Here is a 26886-nt window from a genome sequence, read left to right on the forward strand (position 1 = left end):
TAAAGAGATAATGACCAAGAATTTTCCAAAACTAAAATAAGGTAATAACAAGAAATAAAATGGATAAGTTTGGAAAAAAAGAAACTAAAACTTCCAAAATTTGCAGATAAGTAATTGAGTATTTAGAACACTGGAAAGAATTAAGAAAAACCATAGGAATTAAATTTAGCAAGTTTTCTATATACAATACAAATATGCAGAAATCAACTGAGTTTCTACACACTTAACAATAAATACTAGAAAATTAATTTTTTAATGCCTAATATATTGCACCAAAATTTATCAAATATCCCAAAATAAAACTAAGGAAAGAGGTACAAGGCTGATACACACACACACACACACACACATGAAACAAAACAAAACTAGAAAATTCTGAGAAGTTTTTTAAAAATATTTAAATAGAGTGATATATCATGTTTACGGATTAAAGGTTTAAGTATTATAACATGGTCAGCTCTCCTCAATTTGATCAGTATATTTGATACAACCACAAACAAAATTTCACCAGGAGTTTTGGGTGTGTATGTATATGAAATATGAGAAGCTGATTCTAATTTTTACATGAATATTTAAGGGTTTGAGAATGGCCAAGAAAATTTGAAAAAGAACCACAAAGTTGAAGAATTTATAGCATCAGATATCAAGACCCATCATATATCAAGGTACTATAGAAATGGCACATGATAGAATGGAGTTAAGACACTGACCCTCACACAATTTTTGATATAAATGACCCTACAAAGCAATAAGGAAAGGACTTTTTTCCTCTCTTTATAGTGCTAGATTAATTACATAGGTAATTAATCAACCCCTATTTTATGCCATATAATTTCAGTTGAATTTGCAATCCAAAAATATGAAAGGGTAAAACAATAATGTTTCTAGAAGTAAATATGGGAGAATATCTTTATGACCTTGAGACAGCAAAAATTTCCTATCAGGATCCCAAATTTCACTAACTGTAAATTGGACTGCAATAAAACTAGAGGACTTCTCTGGTGGATCAGCGGTTAAGAATCCCACCTGCCAATGCAAGGGTCACAGGTTTGATCCCTGGTCTGGAAGGACACCACATGCCTCAGGACAACTAAGCCAATGTGCCACAGCTGTGGACCCTGTGCTGTAGAGCTTGTGACCCACAACAAGAGAAGCCACCACGAGTTGCCCCCACTAGCCACAACTAGAGAAAAACCCCCGCACAGCAGCAAAGATCCAGCACAGCCAAAAAATAAATAATTTTGCTCATCAAAAAGAAAAGTATAAATGGAAAAGTTTTGCCATGGGTTAGGAGAAAATATTTGTAATAGGTGTAATATTTTTAAAAGATTAGTAACCAGAATTTAAAATGCCTAAAAATAAATAATTTAAAACCAACTCAATAGAAAAACAGGCAAGAGACATACGGAACAGACATTTTGCAAAAGAAATATACAACTGTATATCCAATATACAAAATTATATATCTAATTACATATTCAATATATATAAAATTATATATCCAATTTGTTTATCCAATATAATAACACCACCAAACCCATGAGATTGACTGAAAGATTGGCTAACAACTATTAAGTGTTAGAGAGGATAGAGAGAGCAGTAGAAATGTTCATACAATGCTGGTAGGAGTGAAAATTGGTACAATCACCTTGGCAACTCTTCTGCAGTAATGATTCAAGGTGACCATAAGCTTATCCATTAGCTAGTAAGTCCACTCCTAGCTATATACCATATACATATCTACATACATATCTACACCAAAGTTCATGTAGAAGAATGCCCACAATAACATCACTATTCATAATAGCCTCAAATTAGCATACATATCTACACCAAAGTTCATGTAGAAGAATGCCCACAATAACATCACTATTCATAATAGCCTCAAATTAAAAACAACACATTGTCCATCATAAGCAGAATGGCCAAAAAGTGATGCATTAATAAGATGGCATATCATACAAAAAGCATTCAGGAAACTCTTTCTGTGAAGAACCAGATAGGAAATATTTCAAGCTTTGAATACCAGGCTCTGTGACAACCACTCAACTCTGCCGTTTGTAGGGTGAGAAAAGCTGGAGATGATCCATAAGCAAATAAGCCAATAAGCACAGCTCTGTTTCAAAAGAACATTGCTAACCTCTGTCATGTAGCAATGGAAATGAATGAACTGTTGGTATGTTTAAAAACAGGATGAATCTCACAATGTAGTGCTGAGCAAAAGAATGTATTCTGAAAGGTGAAGGAGGAAATTGGGAAGGGCATAAAGGAGGCTCCTAGGATAATGGTAATATTCAATTTAAAGGCCTAGGTGGTAGCTAGAAGTATTCACTCTGGTCATTTATTGAGATGTACAAATGTGATTTGTGCACATTTATACACACACATATATCTCAATAAAGATTTATTAATTATTTGAAATCACTAAAAGATTATTCAAGAATAATCTAGAGACATTTTGCTTTGAAGAAAGCACTGAAGGTAGATAATATCAGATAATGTATTTTCATAATGTATTTTGGGGTAACTTTAATTTTAATTTGTGCATAGGGTACTTGGCAAAATTGGGTGGCCATTTACTGCTCAGAGATGAAATTGATGTCATGCTTGAGGGTAAGTGTTGAAATTATAATGAAATCTTTATATATAGGCCTAAATAACTTCCCTGTTTGTGATTCCATTTATATCTGAGCTCTATAGTGATGCCAGGGATGGGAGAGTGCTATAGAGGTAGTTAGGTGGTTAAGGGGAAATCAGTAGAAGGACTGGGTTAAGGGGCATCTTTTTTTTACTTTTTATTCTTTCCCTCTATCTTTCTCTCTCTGCCTCAATATCTCCATCTAGCCCTTTCTTTATCTGAGACCTAGCTACCATCCTAGAATCCTTAGGAACTACAGAGAGTTAAGAATTCAATCACTCATTAATTTGTTCAACAAATATTTATCTGGCATCTACTATATGACAGCACTATTCTATGAGCAGGACACACAGCAGCAGACAAAGCAAAGTCCCTTTCCTTAGAGAATTTACATTTTAGGAGATAGCAATATATACTTGCATCAGAAGAGCTTCCCTGATAGCTCAGTTGGTAAAGAATCCACCTGCAATACAGGAGACCTGGGTTTGATCCCTGGGTTGGGAAGATCCCCTGGAGAAGGGAAAGGCTACCCACTCCAGTATTCTGGCCTGGAGAATTCCATGAACTGTATTGTCCATGGGGTCACAAAGAGTCAGACATGACTGAGTCACTTGGGCTTCCCTGATAGCTCATTTGGTAAAGAATCCACCCGCAATGTAGGAGACCCCAGTTCGATTCCTGAGTTGGGAAGATCCACTGGAGAAGGGATAGGCTACCCACTCCAGTATTCTTGGGCTTCCCTGGAAGCTCAGCTGGTAAAGAGTCCACCTGCATTGTGGGAGACCTGGATTCAGTCCTGGGTTTTGAAGATCCCCTGGAGAAGGGAAAGGCTACCCACTCCAGTATTCTGGCCTAGAGAATTCCACGGATTATAGGGTTGCAAAAACTCGGATACGACTGAGCGATTTTCCCTTTCACTTTTTAATACTTATTCTATCAAAATGTTTGGATCTCTCTTGGCCTCTGCCTATTTCCCCTTTGGAATCAGAATTCCAAACAGGCTGCGGCAGAAGACAAGGTGGCGGCCTTCCTTCCTTCTTTTGTTAACAGACTTTATATTGTAGAGCCATTTTAAATTAGTAGAAACACTGAGTGGAAGATAGAGATTTCCTGTATACCTCCTGCCCCCACACATGCACAGCCTCCTACTGTTACCAACATCTCCCAGCAGAGTGGTATATTTGTTACAATTGATGAACCTACACTGACACATAATTTTCTTCGTTTTTCATTTTTTTCATTCACTTATATTATTGACTGCCTGCTAAATGCTAAGCACTCTCTCCATGTTGCTCAGATATTTTTGTTTGCTCTCTTCCTCCTCCTTCTGCTCCTTTTCCTTTTTCTCTCATTTCTACATCTATCTGTTTTTTCCTTCTCTATTTCTTTTTGTTAGGAAAGAAAATAATAACTTCCCACAAGCTCAGCATCTGAATATAATGATATTTGCATGTTGGTATATATTTAATGGCACGTATTTTTAAAGAATATAAACTATTACATATTTATTTTTTAAACTGTCATAACTTTTTTATAATTTTTTCACTTACTCATGTCATAAACATCTTTTCATGCTAAGAAACGTGGGTCTACATCATCATGTTAACATGTATGTCCTATTTGCCTTTATGATATTTCATTACTAACTTTAAGCCCTTTCTGACTGATAAACATTTAGACTGACTCTACTTTTTTTCATTATTCTGAGCAATATTGAGCCTATTCATGAATATATGTTTATGCTGTCTAGCAGAATACTCAACACATAATATGCCCTCAGCACATAATGAGGTCTAGTGAGGACAGAAGGCAAAAACTTCCTGGATGCTATTAGTCTAGGTAACAAAAATTAGGGCAGCAGAGCTCCTGTGAAAGGTGGTAAGACTGTTTTGAGACTGAGAGCTTCTCAGACTGTGAAAGCAATGCTTTGAATTAATGGCCTTTCTACTGTTACAGCTATTGACCGAGTGATTCGGGATGAAGATCCTGTGATCAGGGAGTTGGCAGAAATAACAAACAAAATTCTTCTGGAAATAGCACATAAATTGACCACCTCAACTATTAAACAAAGCTTCCAAAGACTGTTTAACTTCATCTACTTAAAAAAATTGAAGCTTCTTTATAAGTATAACCTGCCCAAGGACCTGACAGGCAGTCCTATGGGGATTAAGGAAATCAGGAATGATAAAGAAGCCATCATAGGTGATCATTATGAAGATGGATTGGTAAAGAATGAAAGTGCATCGGTAAAGAATGCAGGGTTCCCCAGTGCCTTGGAGCACTCCTCAGAAGAGAAATGATTTCCCTTCTCCCTTGGAGTCCTTTTTAGATGCTTTAGTGAAGGATGTAAGAAACTTTTATAGTCTCTTCTTGATCCTCTGCTCAAATGTAGAAATGTCTAGCCTCTCTCTGTCTGACAGTGATTTAAAAGCCTTACTTCAGCAAAACCACTAATAAAACTGAAAAAAACATGTAAGCAAAGTATTTGATGAGACACTCTTGGAGCTTGATGTGGTCAGTACTTACCTACTGAACATCTTCTAAGTACCAGACACTGTGCAGGGATATTTGGATGATGTCAACAAGGTTCCCATCCTCAGGAAGACACACGGTATTGTTATTTCCATCCCGCACTGAATGCTGTCTGTTTTTTTCAGTTCCTAAGTCATGTCCAGCTCTGTGACCCCATGGACTACAGCATGCCAGACTCCTCTGGACCTTACTATTTCCCGGAGTTTGTTCAAATTCATGTCCATTGAGTCAGTTATACTATGTAACCATCTCATCCTCTGTTGTCCCCTTTTCCTTTTGCCTTCAATCTTTCCCAGCATCAGGTCTTTCCCAATGCATCAGCTCTTTCCATCAGGTGGCCAAAGTATTGGAGCTTAAGCATCAGTCCTTCCAATGAATATTCAATGTTGATTTCCTTCAGAATTGATTGGTTTGATCTCCTTGTGCAGTATTTGCAAAGGAAGAAGGCTGAGAGCAGGCAAACTATTCCAGGTAGAGAGATTGAGGCAAGAAGAGTATTGGGGGAAGCTGGAGAGTTTGTTGTAGATACAGATGGTTAAGGAGAGAAGAATAAGGAGAGCTGAAACCTGAGGGAAAGAGTGTGCTCTGCTAATGGCTTTAAACTTTTTGAAATGAAAACTGCATAATCAACATAGTTAGTGGTCCCCCTTGCCATCAGGATCCAGTTTAACACTTTATTCTGGTTTATAAGAAAGTTGATATAAAAAGGCTGATCTGCAGTGATCTTGCCTGACTTAAGGCTTCAGGTTCATCATTCACTCATCTCACCTTACCTTCCTCCCACCTGTATCACATCCTAGTATAAAGCATCCCGGCCATAGGGACATCTACTTAGAGTTAGATGAAAGCCCCCTTTCCTCCATCACTTCCAGTGTTGTGGCTTTGGGATGGGTCAACTTGCCATTCACACACATTTTCATCTCTCTGCCAGCTCGCCTCGCTGGTGTGAGGCAGCAGCCACTCTACTTTCCCTTGGGTCTTCCTCCAGCTTCTGTCACTTCTGGGCCAAGTGGGTTGAGTAATGTTGACAAAAGACACCAACTTCTCCTGCAGGACACCTACATCATCAACATCCTCAGTGTTGGAGGCAGCAAGAGACTAACACTGTCCCCAGCTTGTGGGTTCTACCTTATCCCTGCTCTCCACTTTATACCCACCTTCCCTTCCCAGTTGCCTGTGCTGCAGACTTCAAGCTCCAACATTAGATGTGAAGACAGCAACCTTGCAGAGATTTCTTCACCTGCTTCTACAGTTGCTTATAGTCAAACCTCTGGTTCTGCCTCTCTGATTGAACCCTGACTGATATATCTGAGATGCATTTCCAATCCTCTTTGATCAGATAATTGGGTGTTGTTCCTATGTTTTGCCTTAATGCTCTGAATACCTGTTATTAAATTCATCACACTGTAGTGAAATTACTAATGTCCTTTTCTCTCTGCCCCACAAAACTGAAATTTCCTGAAATGAAATGTTACACTTGGTTAAGTACTCTGGAATTCACTGTCTGGCACCTAGTATATGCTCAATGAACACTTGCCAAATGAATAAAATGCTAAAGAGACATATTGCTCTCATGCTTCAATAAAAATTTTCAGATAATTATGAATGCTACTTCATATTAGAAATGATGACAGAATAGATGATTTTAGGTTACCTTTTAACCCATATTATTTCATATCATCCAGATGCCCCAGACCTAACTTTTCCAAATCACAGCAAATTTTCTTTCCCACCTTCTAAGCTAACAGGATACCTACTGTGGTAGGCTGAACAATCTCTTTAAAGATGACCAATTCCTAATCCCCAGAATCTACAAGTATGATATTTTACATAGCAAAAGAAAATTTACAGACATGAGTAAATGACATGATCTTGAGATGGAGAAATGATTTCTGGATTATCTGGATTGGCCCCATGTAATTGCAAGGGTCTTTATAAGAGGAAGTTGGAAGTTAGAGAGGAAAGATTTTTGAAGATGCAGTGATGCCAGCTTTGAAGAGGGAGATGGGGGCCATGAGGCAAGGAATTCAAGGAATACAACTCTAGAGGCTGAAAAAGACAAGGAAATGGATTCTCCCCTAGTGCCTCCAGAGTGAGCACAATACTGCCAGCAACTTTGTTTCAGCCTATTTAAACCCATTTTGGGCATCTGAGCCCCCTAAAAATAAGAAAATAAATTGGTACTGTTTTAAGGCACTAATTTGTGGTAATTTGCTAAAGCAGCAGTAGGAAGCTAATATACCTACCTAGATTTCTACAAAACAAAGCAAGCCAAACCAATTCATAACCCCTCACCCTTCACCACCCTCAACTCTCCCCCAACAAAAATAGACATAACAACAGTGGACCTTATACAAATGTTGAGGGTTTTGTAAAAGGTCAGATAATCTGTGATATTTACATGTTCTTTAAAGTCCTGTAGATTGGTGACCAGGGATTTCTTTCTCACTTTCAACTACAACAGTAATGTCCTCTATCATCTCCTGGTCCATTCTGCTGTTTCTCCTTCTCTAATTTCTCTCATTGTAATTACAGTGTGTCTCGATGTGTCACTCTTTGGGTTAACCCTATATGGGACTCTCTGCAACCTCCTGGGATTTAGATGTATGTTTCCTTTCCCACAGTGGGGAAGTTTTAGCTATTATGTTTGTGACCATCACAGCATCAGTTATCTTTTCTTTTAAAGAATAGAAAGAAAGTGGAACTTCTGAATATAGAGTTGAGTGGTGGTGGAGTGCACTCCATAACTGAGTCAGCTAATTACCCAACATGGGCACATGGCTACTCAAGGACAGATCAGTCCCCTTTGGCCTCTAAGTGGCCAAAGTTCTCACCAACAGAAGGTGAGTAGAAGCAAAGTGTATGACTTTAGCCTAATCACTTCCTTAAGGAGGAAATCTGCTGTATCCCTTCCTAATGGTTGAATGTGGATGTGGATCTCAGCTTCAAACTTGCAGACAATAATAATATGTCCTTTGGAATATGGGTAAGCCCCTACCAGCCTGGATACCTGGATAGCTTCTCAGAGTAAGTTCTACCCAGGATGCATTTTTACACTAAAGAGAAATAAACAACTACCCATTTTAGTCTTTGTATTTACAGATCTCTTTATTGCAGTGATTTGCTCTTGACTCTAATTAATACAGCCTCTCTCAAACCCCAGCTCACTAAAGCTTGAAATTACACCTTTAAATCTTTATCCTTTGCCATAAAAGCAACTCTGTTAAGATACAAACCCTGTATCTCAAAAAAAGCATTAGCATAATGAGTAGCATTCACTTGTGTCTACAAATAAATGAGTCTAAAGGGTCCTTTCTGGAGGGGAATGAAGAACATAACACAACTCTTCCATCCCACCAAAACATACCCCTTCCCTGAGGAAGACAATGGTCTTATCCAGTTACTGCTCTCAGCATCAGTTCTGTGATCTGTGAGTCACATGACACCACCACTGCTCCTAAAGTTCTCTTTCAACTAGACTCTGCTGATTTCTCTTCAAGGAAACCTCCCTTCCCTCACCATCTCACTATGGCATAGAGAGAAAATCTAGTGGAACTAAAAATCTATAGTTTGAAAAGAGAATGGTAAGAAATATTCTTTTTGAAGGTCCTTTGTCAGACGCCATGGGAATTGGAATTCTATAATAATACATTGATTGTAACTGAATCACCACTTAGAATTATATTCATAAGGCTGTCCCACAGTGTTAGAGAATTCAATTCCTGAAATTTGGGTGTCCTATTTCTTCACAGCTTGATCTCAGTTAATGCCTTTCTCTCTTCCTTTTATTCTCCCTTTTTTACAGCCAACATATATGAAATATATAAATATTTCCCAAATAAACTTTATTCCCAAGATAAAATTTCTCTTCACAAACTCTCAGCTGCAGAAGAAAGTATTCCATCAGGAAGCAAATTAAGGCCAAAAGTAACCCCCAAAATGACTTTTTAATTGAAGAGAAGTACGAATGGAGGAAAACCTCCAACTAATAGGAATTGTCCAGGCCAACAGTGGCTAAAACAAACATGACATCTATAGCAATAAATGAGCCTGGTAATTCACAGTGTTCTTCAAGAAGATACTGAGGGTATAAATCAATAAGGCCTCATGTGCATGCAATGTTAATTCCATAAGTCATTATATAACATCTTGGAATGTGAGAGTATTTGTGGTCATTCCTTGCTCATAAAATGTTCATCACTTTACAGATATGTTTACTTAAAATCAAAAACTAACCCCAACAATTAAATATTCTCTAATGACTTCAGAAAACTTTAAAACAAGCAGAATCTATACAATCAGAGGCTATTACAGGATTTCAAACACTTACGTGTTTACTAAATGAAGAAATATATTTTTAAGACTATTCTCTCAAAGCATTAACATTGATTTCTAAAATTTCTCTACAATTTTTTAAAAATTTGCCACAAGGAAACAGTTACCTATCTGCTTGCCTTTGCATTTCCATAGGTTTCCAACCACTTCCTCAAAGTATATTTTGTGAACTATAAATTGGCACTTACCAAGAGCATTGCCAATGGCTGAACAACAAAGGCATCTGCCATCTGCCTCTATGGAGATTGAACCCCATGCTGCTATAGCTGCTGACTTTCAACAATCCCTGAGGGAGTTCAGGGTGGAATGAGGCACTATGTGCTCAAGGGAACCTAGGAGGACAGATCTTTAGATCAGTTCAATTCAGTCACTCAGTCGTATCCGACTCTTTGCAACCTCATGAATCGCAGCACGCCAGGCCTCCCTGTCCATCACCAACTCCTGGAGTTTACTCAAACTCATGTCCATCGAGTCAGTGATGCCATCCAGCCATCTCATCCTTGGTCATCCCCTTCTCCTGCCCCCAATCCCTCCCAGCATCAGGGTCTTTTCCAATGAGTCAACTCTCCGCATCAGGTAGCCAAAGTACTGGAGTTTCAGCTTGAGCATCAGTCCTTCCAATGAACACCCAGGACTAATCTCCTTTAGGATGGACTGGTTGGATCTCCTTGTAGTCCAAGGGACTCTCAAGAGTCTTCTCCAACACCACAGTACAAAAGCATCAATTTTTCAGCACTCAGCTTTCTTCACAGTCCAACTCTCACATCCATACATGACTACTGGAAAAACCATAGCCTTGACCAGATGGACCTTTGTTGGCAAAGTAATGTCTCCGCTTTTTAATATGCTATCTAGGTTGGTCATAACTTTCCTTCCAAGGAGTAAGTGTCTTTTAATTTCATGGCTGCAATCACCATCTGCAGTGATTCTGGAACCCAAAAAAATAAAGTCTGACACTGTTTCCACTGTCTCCCCATTTATTTCCCATGAGGTGATGGGACCAGATGCCATGACCTTAGTTTTCTGAATGTTGAGCTTTAAGCCAACTTTTTCATTCTTCTCTTTCACTTTCATCAAGAGGCTTTTTAGTTCCTCTTCACTTTCTGCCATAGGGTGGTGTCATCTGCATATCTGAGGTTATTGATATTTCTCCCGGCAATCTTGATTCCAGCTTGTACTTCCAGCCCAGTGTTTCTCATGATGTACTCTGCATACAAGTTAAATAAGCAGGGTGACAATATACAGCCTTGATGTACTCCTTTTCCTATTTGGAACCAGTCTGTTGTTCCATGTCCAGTTCTAACTGTTGCTTCCTGACCTGCATATAGGTTTCTCAAGAGGTAGGTCAGGTGGTCTGGTATTCCCCTCTCTTTCAGAATTTTCCACAGTTTATTGTGATCCACACAGTCAAAGGCTTTGGCATAGTCAATAAAGCAGAAAAGAGCTACTCTACGCCCAAGGTCAGGGGTGGCGGCCAAGAGGAGCAATCCCACATCCAAGGAGCAGCGGCTGCAAGGGCGCAGGAGGGCCGAGAGGAGCTACTCCACGTTCAAGGTCAGGAGGGGCGGCCATGAGGAGATACCCCTCGTCCAAGGTAAGAGAAACCCAAGTAAGATGGTAGGTGTTGCGAGAGGGCATCAGAGGGCAGACACACTGAAACCATAATCACAGAAAACTAGCCAATCTGATCGTACAGACCACAGCCTTTTCTAACTCAATGAAACTAAGCCATGCCGTGTGGGGCCACCCAAGATGGACGGGTCATGGTGGAGAGGTCTGACATAATGTGATCCACTGGAGAAGCGAATGGCAAACCACTTCAGTATTCTTGCCTTGAGAACCCCATGAACAGTATGAAAAGGCAAAATGATAGAATACTTGTCAGGAAGCATTTAACAAGAGGCTTCCTGTGTGCTGTTTTGGATCTGTCAGGAACCCTCTGGCCCTTATTAATTCCTGAATATTCAGAAGCCCAAAAGGCTCCCCCATCCCTGGGGTTTTCCAGGCAAGAGTACTGGAGTGGGGTGCGATTGCCTTCTCCAAATTTGACACTATAGAAGCTCAAATACGATGTCCTCCTTTGTTGCATGATCAATTAAAAACAGTGGCCCTTGAAGCTTGGGATCGAATTACTCCTCAAGGGGAGCCTAGAGGTAACTACACTAAAATATGGCAGGGACCTAATGAAAGGTATGCCAATTTCTTAGCTAGATTAGAAACTGCTATTTCTCCTACAGTAATTAGAGAAGCTAAAAGGCAACTAGAGAAATTACTTGCTTATGAAAATGCAAATCAGGAATGTCAAAGGGCTACAGCCCCAATTTCTGAGACAGGGACTATTTTTCATTATTTAAAGGCTTGTCGAAATATAAGATCAGAAACTCAAAAGATGCAAATGCTAGCTAAAACAAGAAAGGGAAATACCTTAAGAAAGGGAAATGAAGGATGCTTTACATGTAGAGATAAGAACCATTTAAAAAAAAAAGACTGCTCTAAGAAAGTAAAAAAAAAAACAAAAAACCTCCAAAACTCTGCCCTCGCTGCCGTAAAAAAATGCATTGGGCCAAAGAGTGTAATTCTAAATTTGATATTAAAAAAACAAAAACAAAAAAACTATTCTGGGAAAGTCCAAGCAGGAGACCCCCCAAGTCCCCGTCAACAAAAACCAGGGGCGAATTCCATCTTTTCCCTCAAACCCTCAACATCCAGCAGTGCTGCCATCGATATACCAGCCCTAAACTCCTTTACCCTCAAGCAGTCCCCTCTAGAGTACCTACTGGACTTTTTGGGCCCCTGCCCCCACAAACCTTCGGTCTTTTACTTGGCCAGTCTAGTTTGACTTAACAGGCAGGAAGGCCAGGGCTGTCCAAATGGAAAAAATAGGCTGCAAGTGTCAGACATTTTATCTCTCTTAAGCAGCAGGAAAAAACAAACTAGCTATATATATATATTATACATAATATATATATATATATTGTCTTCTCTATACAAATTTAAAAGGAGGTTTCTCTTAAAATACTGTGTTGCCATAATGACACCTGGTTCCACCTGAACTTAACTTTCCTCAAACCTTGAGCTAACCAATGCATTTTTCTTATGGAAGTGTTTGTCTTAAGCTATGTTAATGAAACTGTATTTGCTTGGAAACTTGCCTTTCTTCAAGATTCATGTCAATCATTTTGTGGCCCGAGACAACTCACCTGGTGCTAAGGTTATCTCAAAATGCATGTTGTGGGTGAGGGGCCTAGTGCTATTCTCCTCAGTTTTGAGACATCTCCTTTCTCTAATTAGCAGACTGCTAGTAGTTATATGACACCTGGCCGAAGACTAGCAGGGGGGCACTCTTTCTGCCCCCTTCTGATGCCTATGTCAGAGGCTTTCTCTATCTCCTTTATACTTTAATAAAACTTTATTACATATAAATCTCAATTTGAGAACATATTACAAACTTCTACCGATTTCTAATTAGCTTTTCTAAAATATTTTAGAGAAATTTCATTTCATTATCCTTCTGATAAGCTGTGGAATATCTTCAAAAACACTGAATTTATTGTTTCTCACATTTCTTTTATATAGATGGGACTAAAAACGCCAAAGCTTCATTCTGGTCTCTTAAAAAATATAAAGCCTTTTATGCTAAATTTCATTCTGCTCAACAAAATAAATTATATGCTCTTATTCAAGTTATTTGCCTATATCCTTACCCCATTAATATAGTCTCTGATTCTATATATTCAGTTTTTGTATTTAAACATATGGAAACCTCCATCATAAACTCCCAGCTCTATTAAAACAGACAATGGCCCTGCCTATATTTCTAGACACTTTAAACAATTTTTACAATCTTTTTCTATTAAACATATTACAGATATTCCTTATAAGCCACAGACACAAGACATAGTCAAACGAACACATCACACACTAAAGTTATAAATAAAAAAAATTAAAGAAGGGGGAATACACAAGTACACTACTGTCTTCCTTATCTAGAGCAGACTTTACTAGATTCCAACATAAGATATTTTCTAAACTCATAATTATTGTTAATACAGCTCTATTTGTTTTACATTTTTTAAACCTACCACAGGGAAACATTTTAACAAGAGGAGAAAGACATTTCGAGGAATTGAAGGACTCTTCTCTTCCTCTGCCCATTTGGGACCAAGACGGGTTCAATAAACAATAGAAATCTGGGAAATCAATCTTACGGGGAAAGGAATATGCTTGTATTTCCCCAGATGGACCCAGCAAACTTTTTCCTCAGAAAATTCGACCCAAGGAGGCCCCCGACATTCAAAATGGAGATGAAACAGCAAGAACCCCGGGAGGAAGAAATTCCAATACGGGCCATGGCGGCTCTAAAGATTTCCAAAAAGCACTGTCCTCAGCGGCATCAATCCTGTGACCTTCCCTCTTGGGGACAGAAAAAAAAACCCTCACTAATAAAGTTAAAAATCTGATTTCTCAACAGGGAATGCCTCAGAGTCCTGAAAACCTTATCGCTATTTTCCGTTGGCCTGCACAACCCCCACTCAAGCCAGATTAACTAATTTACTTACCCAACCCCCCTTTATTTCAGGTCATAAAGTTGACGGAGGAAAGACCCAGAATCAACCAATGACTCCACCCATATGCCCCCTCCCTGGAATCCTCACACCCTGGGGAGGAGGGAAAATGAATTAACATTTCTTTAGGTTATGAAGTCCTTCCTTTGTGTATGGGCCCAGCAAAGTTATGCATAAACGTCTGCCGACAAACTTGGACTTTTGTCTTGCCTCCAAAAGAAGACTTGCGGACATTGCTGCCCTTTTTCTGTCTGTGAACCATGTTTACTACTGAAACTTTAGGGAAAGAGTTAGGGAAAGAACAAAAAAGATTATGTAAAAGGTTACTAACGCTATGTTGAAACATTACCATAACAAAGGACTTCTTGGCTGACTTGACAGTGGAATGATACCTTCCTCCTCCTCGAACCATCCTCGATAAATAAACTGGGCCTGAACTATGAGACATATATAAAACACAAAAACTTGCTGCCAACACCAGAGAACTTGAGACTCGGACCAGACATTTCACAGGGACCAGTCGTGGTCATAGTAACAATTTCTTTTGCTATAATCAGTCATATTTTATACAGGCCTGTGTCCCATTTTCTTTTGTTATAGCCATAAGAAATTTACAACTTAATCTGTGACTTGTATTAATTGCCAATTTTGTGTTACTCCTGTTTAGTTCAATTATAGTACCTACAACTGGGAACAAATCAAATTTCATTTATATGATAATGCCTCTCTGAATATACAATTACTGCAAAAAAAATCTTTAAAATTTTTCTAAACGTTTGCCCTCTTCCACTAATTTGGAAACTTTAGCTAAACAAATTATCCAGGCTAGACCCACAAGGATGGTTTCAAAGTATTACCCACAGCACTGGGTCTAGAACTGTAACTTTGGTGATTGTCTTGCTAATTGTATTTGTTGTTTATCATCACCTTTCTATAAGGTTGGTTAATACTAACTAAACTCATTTGGTCAGGACCTTTTTTTTTTAAACAAATATAATAAAATAGGGGTAATTGTCAGGAAGCATTTAACAAGAGGCTTCCTGTGTGCTGTTTTGGATCTGTCAGGAACCCTCTGGCCCTTATTAATTACTGAATATTCAGGAATTAAGAGGAGAGGCACGCCTTTCCCGGGGCTGAGGAATCCAGGCATTTCTCATTACGGTGATTCAAAATGGAGGAATCACCTTTTTATGAGCCTCTTCCTTTTTATGAGCCATACGGTAAAAGGTGATTGTTTGCAACTCTCTCTTTGATAGGGATCGTCTTATGTTTTGTAAGCCTGGAATTTTAATGTTTATCTTTGCTGAGAATAACCACCTTGTAAGACAGTATATATGCACACACCATGTTGATTAAAACCTTTGCTCCATCAGAGCTTTGGTCCCTGTATCTTTCTTTCTTTTTTTCTTGTTCTCTCTCTCTCTCTCTATTTCTGGCTGATTCCCTGGAGCACGGAAGCCGGCTGCATAACCCAGGGAATATTAGCCTCTTTACTTCTTTCACTCTCTCATCGTCGACTCTGGACCACTAGGTTCCAGTCCATTAAAGGACCAACAGATACTGAAAGAGGAACTCCCCAGGTTGGTAGGTGCCCAATATGCTGCTGGAGATCAGTGGAGAAATAACTCCAGAAAGAATGAAGGGATGGAGCCAAAGCAAAAACAATACCCAGTTGTGGATGGGACTGGTGATAGAAGCAAGGTCTGATGCTGTAAAGAGCAATATTGCATAGGAACCTGGAATGTTCAGTCCATGAATCAAGGCAAATTGGAAGTGGTCAAACAGGAGATGGCAAGAGTGAATGTCAACATTCTAGGAATCAGCAAACTAAAATGAACTGGAATGGGTGAATTTAACTCAGATCATGATTATATCTACTACTGTGGGCAGGAATCCCTTAGAAGAAATAGAGTAGCCATCATGGTCAACAAAAGAGTCTGAAATGCAGTACTTAGATGCAATCTCAAAAACCACAGAATGATCTCTGTTCGTTTCCAAGGCAAACCACTCAATATCACAGTAATCCAAGCCTATGCCCCCAACCAGTAATGCTGAAGAAGCTGAAGTTGAACAGTTCTATGAAGACTTATAAGACCTTACAGAACTAACACCCCCCAAAAAAAGGTCTTTAGATAGTTGGATGTTTTTAGGAACAGATTTTATGATCTCAATCCTTGCATCTCCTCATATCCAGAGAAGCCCTAAATCCCTTCATGATAACATCAGACCCTCATGACTAACAAAAAAACCTTTTGTAAATTGAGTGCTTCATGGTATTGAACTCCCCCTTCACCAAAACCTTATGTACTGACTTTTTGGAGTAACAGGCAAATTTGGCCTTGGAATAAAGAATGAAGCAGGGCAAAACCTAATAGAGTTTTGCCAAGAGAACACACTGGTCATAGCAAACACTCTCTTCCAACAACACAAGAGAAGACTCTACACATGGACATCACCAGATGGTCAACACCGAAATCAGACTGATTATATTCTTTGCAGCCAAAGATGGAGCAGCTCTACACAGTCAGCAAAAACAAGACCAGGAGCTGACCGTGGCTCAGATCATGAACTCCTTATTACCAAATTCAGACTTAAACTGAAGAAAGTAGGGAAAACTACTAGACCAGGTATGACCTAAATCAAACCCCTAACGATTACACAGTGGAAGTGAGAAATAGATTTAAGGAACTAGATCTGATAGACAAAGTGCAGAATACGTGATGAACAATGGATGGAGGTTCATGACATTGTACAGGAGACAGAGAGCAAGACCATCCCCAAGAAAAAGAAATGCAAAAAAGCAAAATGGCTGTCTGAGGAGGTCTTACAAATAGCTGTGAAAAGAAGTGAGCGGCAAATGAGAAAACGAAAGATATACCCATTTGAATGCAGAGCTCCAAAGAATAGCAAGGAGAGATAAGAAAGCCTCCTTCAGTGATCAGCGTAAAGAAATAGAGAAAAACAATAGAATGGTAAAGACTAGAGATCTCTTCAAGAAAATTAGAGATACCAAGGGAACATTTCATGCAAGATGGGCTCAATAAAGGACAGAAATGGTATGGACCTAACAGAAGCAGAAGATATTAAGAAGAGGTGGCAGCAGGAACCAAGATGGCAGAGGAATAGGACGGGGAGACGACTTTCTTCCCTACAAATTCATCGAAAGAACATTTGAACGCTGAGCAAACTTCACAAAACAACTTCTGACCGCTAGCAGAAGACATGAGGCGCCCAGAAAAGCAGCCCATCATCTTCGAAAGGAGTTAGGACAAAATATAAAAGATAAAAAGAGAGACAGAAGAGCTAGGGACGGAGACCCGTCCCAGGAAGGGAGTTATAATAGAGGAAGTTTCCAAACACCAGGAAACCCTCTCATGGGCGGGTCTGGGGGAACTTTTTGAATCTCGGAGGGCAGCATAACTGGGAGCAAAAATAAATAAAACTCACAGATTACATGCCTAAAAGCAACTCCCAGCAGAAAAATACCCCAGAAACCCACATCCACCACCAGCAAGTGGGGGCGGAACGGAGAGGAGAAGGCGGCATTGCTTAGGGTAAGGACTGGGCCCGAATGCCCTGAGGGCAATCGGAGGGAGCTAACGTGAGAGAGCAACTTAAACTGTGGGATAGCGAGAGAGAGAGAGAGAGAAAATTAACCGGTCCAAACACTGCCGGCCATTCACAGAACAAAGGGACTGAGCAATTCCAGAGAAGAGCTAGCCGGCTGCGGCCCGGCCCATCCCTGCCAGAGGCAGGAGGCAGGGGGGAGGGGAAAGGGGCAAACTCGGCCCCAGAGACAGCACCCCTACCAAACTGCAGACAGGCCTCCACTTTCTAACCAAAGACTTGCTGAGATTCTGGATGGTCGACATCCGCCGGGAGGGTCGCAGCTAGAGGCCAGCTCCCAAGAATAGACCCAAGGCGCAGGCACCTGACTGGCACGGCGCGGAAACTGAGGCTGGGACCACGGAGAGGATAAGGTGCACCGCACCCGGGGAGAGTGTGCCCAGCAAGCTCCTGGCTGCCTGAGTTGCTTGGGCCGGGGAAGGCACAAAACGCAGGCGCAACCGAGTCTGCGCTTTTCTGTAGTACCCGAAAACTGGAACAGCATGCAACGCAGGGCCCGCTCCATATAAAGCAGCCGGGAGCCTGAGCAGTGTAGACAGGGAGAGCACACACCCGTGAGCGAGGGCAAACCCAGTGGCCGGAACACTGTGAGTGCTCCCCACACACAGCGATATCTGTCTGCAGCGCCCCTCCCTCCCCGCAGCACAACTAAACCAGCGAATCTAAACAAGAGCCCACCTCCGCCCGCCTGTGTCAGGGCGGAAATTAGACACTGAAGAGACCAGCAAACAGAAGCCAAATAAACAAAGGGAACCGCTTCAGAAGGGACCAGTGCAACAGATTAAAATCCCTGTAGATAACACCGACTATAATGGAAGGGGCCTATAGATATCGAGAAGTGTAAGCTGGAATGAGGAGCTATCTGAAACTGAACCGAACCCACACTGACTTCAACAGCTCCAGAGAAATTCCTAGATATATTTTTACTTTTTTTTTTTAATTAAAAAAAAATTTCTTTTCTTTTCTTTATTTTTTCTCTTTTATTTTCTTTTAAAATTCCTTATTACTCCCCCATTATTCCTTAACTTTCATTTTCACTTTCATATATTTTTACTATTTTTTTTAATTAGGAAAAAAATGTTTTTTCCTGTTTTTTTTTTTATTTTCTTTTAAGTCCTCTATTACCCCTCTATTACTCCTTAATTTTCATTTTCATTTCACTATAACCTCGCCAAAAAAAAAAAAAAACTAGAAGCCATATTTTTAAACTGACCTTCATATATATTTCTAAAATTTTTTGTGTTTTTGTTTTTGTTTTTAATATTGCTGGGGAAACTGGCCAACTACTTGTAAAAGAATGAAACTAGAACACTTTCTAACACCATACACAAAAATAAACTCAAAATGGATTAAAGATCTAAATGTAAGACCAGAAACTATAAAACTCCTAGAGGAGAACAGAAGCAAACACTCTCCGACATAAATCACAGCAGGATCCTCTATGACCCACCTCCCATAATATTGGAAATAAAAGCAAAAATAAACAACTGGGACCTAATGAAACTTACAAGCTTTTGCACAACAAAGCAAACTATAAGCAAGGTGAAAAGACAGCCCTCAGATTGGGAGAAAATAATAGCAAACGAAGCAACAGACAAAGGATTAATCTCAAAAATATACAAGCAACTCCTGAAGCTCAATTCCAGAAAAATAAATGACCTAATCATCAAAAAATGGGCCAAAGAACTAAACAGACATTTCTCCAAAGAAGACATACAGATGGCTAACAAACACATGAAAAGATGCTCAACATCACTCATTATCAGAGAAATGCAAATCAAAACCACAATGAGGTACCATTACACGCCAGTCAGGATGGCTGCTATCCAAAAGTTTACAAGCAATAAATGCTGGAGAGTGTGTGGAGAAAAGGGAACCCTCTTACACTGTTGGTGGGAATGCAAACTAGTACAGCCGCTATGGAGAACAGTGTGGAGATTTCTTAAAAAACTGGAAATAGAACTGCCATATGACCCAGCAATCCCACTTCTGGGCATACACACTGAGGAAACCAGATCTGAAAGAGACACGTGCACCCCAATGTTCATCGCAGCACTGTTTATAATAGCCAGGACATGGAAGCAACCTAGAAGCCCATCAGCAGACGAATGGATAAAGAAGCTGTGGTACATATACACCATGGAATATTTCTCAGCCATTAAAAATAATTCATTTGAATCAGTTCTAATGAGGTGGATGAAACTGGAGCCCATTATACAGAGTGAAATAAGCCAGAAAGTAAACACCAATACAGTATACTAACGCATATATATGGAATTTAGAAAGATGGTAACGATAACTGTATATGTAAAACAGAAAAAGAGACACAGATGTACAGAACAGAATTTTGGACTCTGTGGGAGAAGGCGAGGGTGGGATGTTTCAAGAGAACATCATCGAAACATATATATTATCTAGGGTGAAACAGATCACCAGCCCAGGCTGGATGCATGAGAAAAGTGCTCGGGCCTGGTGCACTGGGAAGACCCAGAGGAATCGGGCGGAGAGGGAGGTGGGAGCGGGGAGCGGGATGGGGAAAACATGTAAATCCATGGCTGATTCATGTCAATGTATGACAAAAACCAATACAATATTGTAAAGTAATTAGCTTCCAACTAATAAAAATAAATGAAAAAAAGAAAAAAGAAGAGGTGGCAAAAATACACAGAAGAACTGTACAAAAAAGATCATCACGACCCAGATGATCACGATGGTGTGACCACCCACCTAGAGGCAGACATCCTGGAATGTGAAGTCAAGTGGGCCTTAGAAAGCATCACTACAAACAAAGCTAGTGGAGGTGATGGAATTCCAGCTGAGCTATTTCAAATCGTGAAAGATGATGGTGTGAAAGTGCTGCACTCAATATGCCAGCAAATTTGGAAAACTCAGCAGTGGCCACAGGACTGGAAAAGGTCAGTTTTCATTCCAATCGCAAAGAAAGGCAATGCTAAAGAATGCTCAAACTACCACACAATTGCACCCATCTCACACACTAGTAAAGTAATGCTCAAAATTCTCCAAGCTAGGCTTCAACAGTACATGAACTATGTACTTCCAGATGTTCAAGCTGGTTTTAGAAAAGGCAGAGGAACCAGAGATCAAATTGCCAACAAAATGTTATCAGGCATAATTCTAGTTACTATCTCAAAATATTGTCATAGCACTAACCAAGTTTTGCAAAAATGCTTCCTCATCAAGATGTACGAAAAGGACTTTTGGATAAATACCAGTTTCTTAACTGTGTAAAGATTCTTTTTTTTTTTTTTTTTTATTGGAGGCTAATAACTTTACAATATTGTGGTGGTTTTTGCCATACATTCACATGAATCAGCCACGGGTGTACATGTGTTCCTCATCCTGACCCTCCCTGCCCATCTCATCCCTCAGGGTCATCCCAGTGCACCAGCCCTGAGCACCCTGTCTCATGCATCTAACCTGGATTGGCGATCTATTTCACATATGATAATATACATGTTTCAATGCTATTCTCTCAAATCACCCCACCCTCGCCTACTCCCATAGAGTCCAAAAGTCTGTTCTTTGCATCTGTGTCTCTTTTGCTGTCTCGCATATAGGTCATCATTACCATCTTTCGAAATTCCATAAATATGCGTTAATATACTGTATTGGTGTTTTTCTTTCTGACTTACTTTGCTCTGTACAATAGGCTCCAGTTTCATCCACCTCATTAGAACTGACTCAAATGGATTCTTTTTAATAGCTGAGTAATATTTCATTGTGTATATGTACCACAGCTTTCTTATCCATTCGTCTGCCATTGGACATCTAGGTTGCTTCCACGTCCTGGCTATTGTAAACAGTGCTGGGGTGAATATTGGGGTACACATGTCTCTTTCAATTCTGGTTTCCTCGGTGTATATTCCCAGCAGTGGGATTGCTGGGTCGTATGGCAGTTCTATTTCCAGTTTTTTAAGGAATCTCCACACTGTTCTCCATAGTGGCTGTACTAGTTTGCATTCCCACCAACAGTGTAAGGAAGGTTCCTTTTTCTCCACACACTCTCCAGCATCTATTGTTTGTAGACTTTTTGATAGCAGCCATTCTGACCGGAATGAGATGGCACCTCATTGTGGTTTTGATTTGCCTTTCTCTGATGAGTGATGCTGAGCATCTTTTCATGTGTTTGTTAGCCATCTGTATGTCTTCTTTGGAGAAATGTCTGTTTAGTTCTTTGGACCATTTTTTGATTGGGTCACTTATTTTTCTTGAGTTGAGCTGCAGGAGTTGCTTGTATATTTTTGAGATTAGTTCTTTGTCAGTTGCTTCATTTGTTATTACTTTTTCCCATTCTGAAGGCTGTCTTTTCACCTGGCTTATACTTTCCTTCGTTGTGCAAAAGCTTTTAAGTTTAATTAGGTTCCATTTGCTTATTTTTGCTTTTATTTCCATTACTCTGGGAAGTGGGTCATAGAGGATCCTGCTATGATTTACATCAGAGAGTGTTTTGCTTCTGTTTTCCTCTAGGAGTTTTATAGTTTCTGGTCTTACATTTAGATCTTTAATCCATTTTGAGTTTATTTTTGTGTATGGTGTTAGACAGTGTTCTAGTTTCATTTCTTCTTTTTCTAGTTGCTTTAGGTATAGAGTTAATTTATTTGTTTGATTTCTCTCCTGTTTCTTGAGGTAGGCTTGTATTGCTCTGAACCTTCCCCTTAGCACTGCTTTTACTGAATCCCATAGGTTTTGGGTTGTTGTGTTTTCATTTTCATTCATTTCTATGCTATTTTGATTTCTTTTTTTTATTTCTTCTGTGATTTGTTGGTTATTCAGAAGTGTGTTGTTTAGCCTCCATGTGTTTGTATTTTTAAGTTTTTTTTCTATAGTTTGTTTATTTTTATTTTATTTAAAAAATAAACAAACTAGTGAGTGAGTAGGTGGTAGAAGAGTAGACTGCAGGAGAGCACAAAATGTAGGAAATAGCTGTGAGGCTTGCCTGGAGCCCCAGGTTCTAGTTGGGGTGGAGGAGCATGCATTTCTAACAGAACATAACTTGTTTATGCACAGGAGCACCATTTGGGCTGTGCTTGTGTGATATTTGTCCAGGAGCAATGTTAATCTAAGATCAGAGAAGGGATGTATAACAGATAAATTGACCCGCAGTGTGTATTTCTTACATGGATTCAATGGAAGAGGGTTGGTGCAATTGTGGGTTTTGTTAGGAGGGTAGCTGAAGTAAAAGACAATAGTTCATAGGCCATGCAAAGAAGATAATGAAGATGCAAGAGGATGGGCTCAACAGTTCATATGTCCTACTGGAAGACCAGGCGTAGTAGGAATGAAGGTTATGGGCTGAATTGTGTCCCTCCAGATTCCTTTGTTGAAGTCTTAATTGCCATTACTGCAGAATGTGATTTTATCTGGAGACCAGATATTTAAAGAAGGAATTAGAGTTTAATGAGGTCATTAGTCTAGACCCTAGTCCAATATTATTGGTGCCCTTATAAGAAGAGGAGATAGGACACACAAATACAGAGAAGAAAGACTTATGTGAAGACTTAGAGGAAAAGCAGCTGTGATGATTAATTTTAGGTGGCAACTCATCTGGGGTAAGTAATGCCCAGAGAGCTGGTAAAGCATGATTTCTCAGTGTCTGTGAAAGTGTTTGGAGAAGACATTAGTATTTAATCAATAGAGTGAGTAAAATATATTTGTCTTCACCAATGCCTGTGGGCATCATTCAATCCATTTAGGGCCTGAATAGAACAAAAAGGTGAAGGAAGGGTGAATTCACTCTATTTTTTTGAGCTAGGGTATCCAGGTCTTCTTGCCCTCCAACACTGGATCTCTTGGTTCTCAGGCCTTTGGACTCAAATGGAATTATTCCACTTGTTGTCCTGATTTCCCAGCTTGCAGTAAGCACAGTGGAGCTTTTCAAAGCCCTTATGTTTGTGTGAATCAATTCCTACAGTAAGTCTCCTGTTGTACAGATCTACATGCTTCCAGGTGGCGCTAGTGTTAAAGAACTCACCTGCTAATGGAGGAGACATAAGAGACATCCGTTGGATTCCTGGGTCAGGAAGATCCTATAGAGGAGGGCACAGCAACCACTCCAGTATTCTTGCCTGGAGAATCCCATGGACAGAGCAGCCTGGTGGGCTACAGGCCATAGGGTCACAAAGAGTCATACATGACTGAAGTGAATTACCACCCACACACAAATATACATATATCCTATGGTTCTATTCTGGAGAATAATAGACTAATCCAGTAAAGAGACAGATTAATCCAGTAAAGAGACTGACTAATCCAGTAGAGAGAGGTTTTAGAAGAAATCTAACCTACCAATACTTTCATCTGGGACTTGTAGCTTCTAGAAGTGTGAGAAAGCCAGTTTCTGTTGCTTACACCACTCATTCTGGGGTACTTTGTTATGGCAGCCCTAACAAGCTAATACAGAAGGTATCAGGGTTCTGGAAAGATAAGAATTTGAGATCCCAAAGGAGGATTGCTTGTGTTTATAGGTATGTGTGCTAAGTCTTGTCTAATTCCGTGACCCCGTGGATTGTAGTCTGCAAAGCTCCTCTTTCCATGGAATTTTCCAGGCAAGAATACTGGAGTGGGTTGCCATTTCCTACTCTAGGAAGATCATCTTCCCAACCCAGGGATTAAACCCTTGCCTCCTGCATGTCCAGCATTAGCAGGCCAATTCTCAGTGGTAAACCACTGAGCCACCTGGGAAGCCCATGTTTATACTGAATATAATATGTAATATTATACAGTACTCTACAAGTTTTCAGTGTAGGTACTCCCCAAATTACCCTAGGTTTCCTCAGGTAATTCCTGGTGATCGCAAGATCCAGAATGTTGCTATGGGAGTAAGAGCTAAAGTGGTAAGGAGGGGAAGGTCACTGGATTGCAGAGAGAGCAAAGCACAGTGTAAAGGTAAATAATATAAAACCAACGTTATGATAGAAGAAATAGGTTTAACTGGCAAATGAGGGATCAGTTTACAATATGCTTTATATCTTTTATAACAAAAATGACCATGAGATCATAAATGTGAAAGAGACTTTTTATTTCAAATCATAAAATAAAATCCCTGGTATGTATGAGTATAAACCTATTAAAGAGTATGCTCTGATTTATCTGCCCTACAATTACTATCTTCCTTTGACTTCCTCCCCTATAAATTCAGTTTGACATAGCAACTGAGTTATATGGGTAGAGGGTTCTCAGGGACAGCACAGAGCCTGGAATAGAGGGTGGTTGTTTGTTGAACTGGCAGGTGACTCTGCAAGGGGAGTCCCCCCACCCCATTCTCCCTCCCAGTGGTATGACTGCCAAGTTGTCTTGCACCTCCTAAGATAAACAACCTGAATAATAAGAGGAAGTTACCAACCCATGTAGGCGACACCTCCATCCCAGAATGTCCACAGTCTTTCCCATGTCACTGTTTCTCTCAAGCAGGTAGACTCAAATTATTCATCAGAACAACTCCAAAAAGAGTAGCTCTCTTAGCCATGATCTTCTGTCATCGGGAAAAAGCAAATGAGCCCTGCTGTGGTGCATCAAGTATTGAGATGTCTTTTTCTGGTTTTACATCCTAGGCATGGGCAGAGCAAAAGAAGCCACATAAAACAGTTCACTCTCACTCACTTTTCTCCCCCTTCCCTACACAATTTTTTCTTGCAATACTCCCCATCAGCCAACATGGTCTGTATTTGTATTCATTTATTTTGTTTACTGTGTGTTTTCCTGTGTTCTACTACAGCATAAGCTTCATCAGTGTGAGGATTCCTCTCGGTTTGTTTTGCTCCTACATCCCCAACACTTAGCACTGGACACACCGTATACACCTGGTAGTAATGTGAACTGAAAATCCTAAGAAAACAAATCTCTATGCTCCCAACTCTGGGAGTCCATTCTGACCCATTCACCAGGAGGTGGATTTAGAAGCTGGCTTGGGGTTCTCTGTAGGGTCTGAAGAGAATTAAACCAAGTGAGGCATTTTGAAGTTTTTTTGAAGACTGTGCTTGCATTGGAGCCACAGAACTCTCTACCCGTATAACTCAGTTGCTATATCAAACTGAATTTATAGGGAAGGAAAAGTCAAGGGAAGATAGTATTTGTAGGGCAGATAAATCAGATCATACTTAATAGGTCTATACTCATACATACCAGGTTTCAGAATTTTTATTTTACAATTTGAGATAAAAAGTCACTTTCACATTTACTATCTCATAGTCATTTTTGTTATAAAAGATACAAAGCATATTGTAAACTGATCCCTCAATTGCCAATTAGACCTCAGTTTCTAAAGCATAAGAAAACATGTCTCCACTTATACTTGTATGGAGAATTCCATGGACAGAGAAGCCTGGTGGGCTATAGTCCATGGGGTCGCAAAGAGTTGGACACGACAGAATGACTAACATACTGCATTTACTGTGTGCACAGTTCTGACCACTGTACCTTTGTTATCTCATTCAACACATGAAACAGTGCTGTGAGGAAGGTACCACGATCATCTCCATGACACAAATAAGAAAATTGAGGCACTAAAAACACCCAAAGGCATAGTTTACTGAGATTTTGAACCCAAGCCATTTGGCTCTATAGCCTAAGTTGCTTAGTCACAACTTTACAAGCCCTCCTTAAATCAGTGGATTCACATAAATATGAACAATGATAGTAGCTGTATAATAGGATAATACACATTTTGATATATTAACCACTATTGTTCTCAGTATCTCTTGAGCCTTATGATCTTTTCCCTCCTTCAAATAGCACCTATGACTTAGGGCCCTCAGCAAAGGCATGGTGGAATAGAACACAAGAAACAGAAGAACTAAATTGTGAGAGATTTCCCTGGTGGTCCAGTGGTTAAGACTTTGTCTTCCAATGCAGGGAGTGAGAGTTTGATGAGGAGTAAGATCCCACATGCCTCACGGTAAAAAAAAAAAAAAAAAAAAAAAACCTCAAATACAAAACAGAAGCAATATTGTAACAAATTCAATTAAGACTAAAAAAGGATCCACATCAAAAAAAAAAAAAAAATGGTCCACATAAAAATATATTTCAAAAGAATTAAATTGTGAGCTCTGAACATAAAATATATGAAAGGACATAATTTTGTCTCATCCCTCAGGCCAGGTGAGCTTGTGTCCTCAGTGGAGGAGAGAGAACTGGGACCCTTGGTTTCAGCCACCCTCCCCTTCAATCCCC

The 26886-nt window shown here is 39.8% G+C and overlaps 1 protein-coding gene across 1 annotated transcript in view; it reads left to right on the plus strand.

Annotated features, from left to right (window-relative positions):
- The window catches only part of MROH9 (maestro heat like repeat family member 9), a 150890-nt gene extending 145952 nt beyond the window's left edge, over positions 1-4938 (plus strand). The window contains exons 23-24 of the mRNA XM_043922893.1: positions 2551-2613; positions 4595-4938. Of these exons, the coding sequence (XP_043778828.1) occupies positions 2551-2613; positions 4595-4938 (407 nt within the window). The remainder of the gene's footprint in view (positions 1-2550; positions 2614-4594) is intronic.
- Positions 4939-26886: the final 21948 nt, after the last annotated feature.

The sequence above is a fragment of the Cervus elaphus genome, chromosome 14, assembly GCF_910594005.1.
Source record: "Cervus elaphus chromosome 14, mCerEla1.1, whole genome shotgun sequence".
Lineage (NCBI taxonomy): Eukaryota > Metazoa > Chordata > Mammalia > Artiodactyla > Cervidae > Cervus > Cervus elaphus.